The sequence below is a fragment of the Grammomys surdaster genome, unplaced genomic scaffold (assembly GCF_004785775.1).
Source record: "Grammomys surdaster isolate TR1022 unplaced genomic scaffold, NIH_TR_1.0 125704, whole genome shotgun sequence".
In the NCBI taxonomy this organism is placed as follows: domain Eukaryota; kingdom Metazoa; phylum Chordata; class Mammalia; order Rodentia; family Muridae; genus Grammomys; species Grammomys surdaster.
The window spans coordinates 1,155,454-1,161,651 of record NW_021620539.1 but is presented as its reverse complement, the minus strand read 5'-3'; the positions used below and the strand labels follow the sequence as shown (position 1 = coordinate 1,161,651).

At 43.1% G+C, this 6,198-nt stretch overlaps 1 protein-coding gene across 3 annotated transcripts in view; it reads left to right on the top strand.

The window, feature by feature from the left end:
• Nucleotides 1–692: 692 nt before the first annotated feature.
• Nucleotides 693–6,198, top strand: part of Tmem39a (transmembrane protein 39A) — a 29,718-nt gene continuing 24,212 nt past the window's right edge. Inside the window, exons 1-2 of one of the 3 annotated variants that reach the window (XM_028788188.1) lie at nucleotides 693–1,005; nucleotides 2,014–2,200. In XM_028788188.1, coding sequence (XP_028644021.1) covers nucleotides 2,088–2,200 — 113 coding nt within the window. In that variant the 5' untranslated portion in view covers nucleotides 693–1,005; nucleotides 2,014–2,087. The remainder of the gene's footprint in view (nucleotides 1,006–2,013; nucleotides 2,201–6,198) is intronic. The other 2 variants (XM_028788189.1, XM_028788190.1) reach the window with 2 other exon arrangements.

Genomic DNA, 6,198 nt, shown 5'->3' with positions numbered 1-6,198 from the left:
GGACTGCCCATCTTTTTTTGGTAGGGTGAAAGCTAGGGATTGAATTCAGCATGGTAAAGTAAGCTGTACAACTGAATCGTCCTTATCCTTTTATCTACCAGGTAATGTCCACCAGAAAGCAGCTTACTCATCTTTGGAGTCTCAGCTAAGAACCATTTTCAGTATTGACACTAGTACCATTCCTGGACCTTTATGTACTTCTAACCGTGTTTTTATTGTTATTAACAGCATTACTGAGGCTTGTTGGTGCGCTTTTTTTTTTTTTTTTTTTTTTTTTGCTAGACTGAGCTTTTCTAGAACTCGGTTTTTATTTCAAGCATCTATCTAGTTCATTATTTAATATATGGTCCGTGCAAGGGGGGAGGGGCTGGAGTCTGAAGTGCCCGCCGACAGTCGTTTGCATATGTCGTGCCCTTAGGTGGCATCTCCCAATTTCCCTCCCCTCGTAAAGGCAATAACTTTTGACACTAGCTGACTGAAGCCCAGGAAATTTGAGGGGGAAAAACCCACAAACAAACAAACAAACAAACAAACAAACAAACAAACAAACAAAAACCTCCGCAAGCCACGCGTGGGCCGGAAAGCCCGAGCGGGCGGGAAAGGGCGGGAGAGTCCCACTGCGCAGGTGCACCGTGAGGTTGGCGAGCCGGCTCTGCTGGCCGCAAGTCTGTTTCCGGGGGCCAGCTCGACGCAGAGCTGACGTCATTGCTGTGCGCTGCCACGTCTCCTCAGCTCCTGGGCGATGGAGCCTGAGGATGATGAGTCTTGGTGATGGGGTCAGGCTCTGCTTCTGACTTTAGCTCTGGCTGTGGCACGGACTCCCGGTCTGGGTCTGGTAACCGAGAGACCCACGTTTCTTCGACTCTCCAGTGGGATCCTGCCTGCGTCCCAGCAGCTGTTTTGGAGCGCTTCAAAGAAGGGAGTGAGTTCGGGTGCCCGGGGTCGGGTCTCTGAAGCCGCCTCCTCCTCCCAGGGATCCCTCTCCGTGGCCAGCCTGTTTCATGCGTGAGTTTTACTTAACCTGCTTTGTCATCTCGCTGTCCCTGGCGTGCTTCGGTCCTTTCGGCCGCCGGGCTGGGACCACTAAATGACTCCTTCTCGGAGGCTAGGCTAGTCAAGTTTGTGGTTTCTGGCCGTCCACCTTAAACTATCTCTCGCTATTGCGTCCCAGCCTTTTGCCCTCACCTTACTTTCTTTTTAATTGAGCGAGGATCAGCTGTCTTTGCCTCTTAACAGTTTGGATTCTTTGTCCCACCTGGCGTTTGTTAGTCTGCAGTCAAAGGATCTGGAATAGGGAACATCGGGTGCCTCTGCAGTAGTAATGTTCCTAAATGTTTTTTTCAACGTGTAGTCTTCAGAATATTTTCAGTTGTATTTAGGAAATATTTGGTATATGTTGGCAGAACCATATTTGCCTAAATTGAGGAAAACAATGTCGTCGTCTTCCTCCACCCCCTCCCCCATGAAGATCTTTTTCTCACTCTTTAATTTTGCAATTTCATTTAATTTCTTAGTGGTTTTACAGTAGCTTTTCTGAAACGAACAACCATTTGAATGAAATGAAGAAACAAACTCTGGTAAAACGACTTGGTCAAGGTCAGAAATGTGTGGCAGGTCTTACCTCAGTCAGATTCCTTGATAACAACCTGTTATTTTGGACAGTGATGTTTCTTTTATTTCAAGTGACTTTAATGTGAAATATCAAATTAGGATTGAGTAAGTTGTAGTGTTTCTTGTAGACTTCCACCTTGTAGATTGTAGTCTGTTTTATTTAACAAAAAGTCAGCAATAAAAGACACAAATTGTGAGTTGCCTTAACACTGAACAAAGATTAGATCAGAATTTAAGCCTCTGACCTTACCCCAAGATCCAAGCAGTATATAAGAATGGGAACATTCCTTTATTTGAAGATTTAATCTGGAGTTTATAAAATCTGCTCACATAGTTTTGCTTGTTACACTGACTTCTATAAAATGTTACTTTTTTTTAATTTTTAAATTTTTTATTATTCAGAATTGAAATAAGTTGACAGCCATTAGCCGGGGTTGCAACTTCAGGTGGCACTGGAAACTACCTGGTTCCTGGACATGCCCAGTAGAAGGAGGGGTCCTAGTCGGCAGCAGCTAAGCCGTTCAGCTTTGCCTTCTATACAGACTTTGGTTGGTGGCAGCTGTGGCAATGGAACAGGCTTGAGGAACAGGTAAAGAAAATATAATTCTGTGGGTAATACTTTGCATAATTTGTGATATCCTATTATCAGTAAGACTAATATAAAAGTAATCCTATTCAAATATTTGCTTATCAAACTGTTCTTGTCATTGAAGTAGAAATTCTGCCTTTAAAGACTGAAAACTTAGTGTTTCATGTTTCAGCATTCTTGGCAGGTAGAATAATGTAACAAAAGGGCCACAGAGTAGACACATCCAGTTCTTTTTTAGTTTTAATTTTTTATGTGCATGAGTGTTTTGCCTGCATGTATGTTTCTGTACCACTTGGATGCCTAGTGCCTATAGATGCCAAAAGAGGTTGTTGGATCCCTTAGAACTGGGCCTTAGATGGTTCTGAGCCACCATATTTTGGGAACCAAACCTTGGTCCTCTGAAAGAGCAGATAATGCTCTTAACCGTGGAACCATCTCTTTATCCTCCAACTCCCTTAAAAAAATTAGACATTGCATTCACTTTGTCTCGTTCATCTCCTGAGTGTGGGACCATCTACTGAAATGTGGTTGACCTACCAGGAGCCACACCCTTAAAGAAAACTGACTTACCCGCCCCAGGAAGCCATGAACTGTTCATAGCTCCTCAGTTAGAAGTGGGGGCTCATAAGCCTTTTCTTCCTCTTTAGCCCCACACATTTTAATATTAAAAGTTATTCTGGTAAAAGATTGTTTAATGTTAATAATAATTGTAAACTGTAGCCTGAAAAATGTTAAGAATTGTGCCATGTTATATGGATTCTAGGATTTGAGTTTGTATGTGTGTGTGCACGCATGTATATATGTGTAGACCAGAGGACAAGCTGAGGTATTATTCCTCAGGCAGTCATCACCTTTGTTTTTGGGACATGGGCTTTCAGTGGCCAGAGTCACCGATAGACTAGGTTGACTAGCTTTTGAGCTCCAGGGATCTAGCTGTGTCATCAGTGCTGGGGTTACAAGGGTATGCCACTGTGCCCAGTTTTCAGAGCTTTGTTTTAGAATTCTGTACAGTGGCGCTGTATCTAGATCACTCCCACTCCAACTCCCCTATTCTCCCCAGCTTATGGTCTCTTTAGTTGTTGTTGTTGTGTGTGTGTGTATATACAGCCTACTGAGTATTCAGTGTTGTTCATATATAAGTATTTAGGCCGAGCTGTGGGGCACACCTTTAGTCCCAGCACTTGGGAGGCAGAGGCAGGCGGATTTCTGAGTTCGAGGCCAGCGTGGTCTACAGAGTGAGTTCCAGGACAGCCAGGACTACACAGAGAAACCCTGTCTCCGAAAAAAAAAAAAAAAAAAGATATTTTCAACACTCCAGTAATTAAAATCTTAAAAGTTAGTCTAACTGAGAGGATCAGTAAACCTTGCCAACTACCAGGGTATCCTGATCACTTTTCCTTTTAAGCTTCCTAGAGCAAATCAGGAAGAAGCCCATGGGCAGCCCTAAGAACACAATAAACTAGAAGAAGCCACAAAGCAGATCAACAGAGCTGACCCAGCTCCTCTGGGTAGCTCGATGGGTAGCACTCAGCTAAAGAGAATGACTGTGCACAAGTGGAAGAGGACCAGTGTTAGGTCAAATGTATATGAGTAACTGAACTCCTCTGCTAGAACTTCCACACAAACTCTCAAAGATATCAAGAGAGCCTGAAAGACAAGAGTAGTACTGACTAGTAACTCTGGAAACCAAAATCAAGACATGAAAAACCTCTTTTAGGGAGGAAACAAGACAATTCGGGCAAAAATTATCTTGACCAAATGCATGACTAGGTAAAAGTATCTGCATTGCTGCATGATCAAGCCTCCAGAGACTCACCCTGCATAAGATCAGCAGAAATAACTCATCTGGGCTGGCCATGTAGCTCAGTAGTAAAGCACATGCTTAGCATGCTTGTGTGTGTTGTGTTGTGTATAATGAGGTTACTCTACACAGAGCCATTCACTAACAACCGTGGGAAACCTCTCTTTGAGTTGTTGGTCAGAGTACTACAAGTCTCTCCAAACAATATGGACTATTGTAGTTGCCTTTTATACCTTGAAGTTAAGTGTCTTGTTGATGACACCACACACATTAGACACAGAACTTAGAGGAACAGAGCTGAAATTGACCTGGAAACGTCCTCCCTGCGGACTGATAGTCCTTATAGTAAGAGGTGCTTTGTAAGCTGCCAACAGAAGAGGAGCACTCTCACCTAGCTGTAAAGCATATGAACCACAAAAGTGACTAGACCAGTAAGAGATACCCACAATGGTACAACAGTGGCCCTTTTATTTTGGTAGTAGCCAATAACTGTCTAACTGAACTTAAAAGCCACTCAGTAAGAGGAAATTCATTCCTGGCACTGTAAACATAGCCAACGATCCATGGCCAGAGAAGTCACAGACCTGAGAGGAAAACCTACCACTGTCATGTTCCTAAACCAATATTTTCTAACCATATTCTAAATATTTATTCGTTATACCCACATATAAATGTAGTTCTCATCCCTCATCAAAGAAGCTTCTTTTTGCAATGGATTGAGACTATTACAGAGATCTACAATTAGTCAAATACAGTTAGACTGGGAGGTGCCCAACACAGACTGCTACATCTGCAACACAACCCCTACACCTAGGGCTCAGGGGGAAAAATACCAGAAGAATGGGCAGAAAGAGTCTACAGAATACCTGTTAGCAGACAGTGTCCCCTAAGCATGACAAGAATACACCTATGAAATCTCATGGGTTATGGCTGCCAGAATATGACCAGCATAGGGTTAAGAGCAACTGTCATGCTGACACGGACAGATGAAGTTCCATAGTCTCAACCATAGATGATGAGCCAATCAGTGACTGCAGAGAAGGAGAATGCTTGCCTCCTAGAACGAACTCCTGCATAGGGTAAGAGGTCAGCTCTAAGTACATAAAGGCGTGTGCCACCACTGCCCGGCTGAAACTATTTTTAAGGATAAGGAAAGGAAGCAGTCTGCAATTTAAAAGGAGTTAAAGCCCAGCTTTGGTGGTGCGCATCTGTGTTCCAGTACATGGGAGGCTGGAGTGCACCTTTGGCTACATGTCAGAGCCTATCTCAAATAAACAAAAATGACTAGGGCTGAGGCTTCATTCCTAGGTAGGTCTGCTTACTCTTGGATTCTGTAAACAGTGTAGTAGGAGGAAAGACAAACATTTGAAAATGCTGGTATTTTTGAATATTATTATTATTACTACTACTGTTATTATCTGAGTCTGGCTGGCCTAGAACAAACTGTGTAAACCAAGATAGCCTCAGAGGTGGTCTGCCTGCCTCTGCCTCCTAAGGACAGGGGTTAGAGGCATGTGCCCCAAGGCCTGGCAGTGTTGCCAGTTTTAACTGACTTTAGCAATGCTTATATAGCACCTTTTAAACTTTATTTATTTGGAGGAGGAAGTTCGAATATATTTTCCTATTCTTTTTTTTTTTTTCTTGGTTTTTCGAGACAGAGTTTCTCTGTGTAGCCCTGGCTGTCCTGGAACTCACTCTGTAGACCAGGCTGGCCTTGAACTCAGAAATCCACCTGCCTCTGTCTCCCAAGTGCTGGGATTAAAGGCGTGCACCACCACCGCCCGGCTTTTCCTATTCTTTCTTGTGCCTTTTATTGGCTTTTGAGGTTTGGGTCATGTTTGGTTTGATCTACCATTCTCCAGCCGTCTTCCTCTTTTAGATGAGGGCATGGAAGAATGTGTTTTTCAGTAGATTAAAAATGAAAGGTAGTTTATTTAAAATTGTCCTGACTCTGATTGATATTTTATGGTATGTTTACCTCACAAGATTGATTTGGAAAAAGACATCTTTAATCTAGGCACACAAGTGCACACATCTGTAGTTCTAACACTGGTGAGGCAGAGACAGAAGGAACGTAGGTTCAGAGTCACTGGGATATATGGGAGTTCTGGGCTAGACTGGGCTACGTTTGTCAACACCCCTCCCCCCATAAAATGAAACAAAACAAAAACAGTCTTGTTTCTCTTTTTAAAAACAT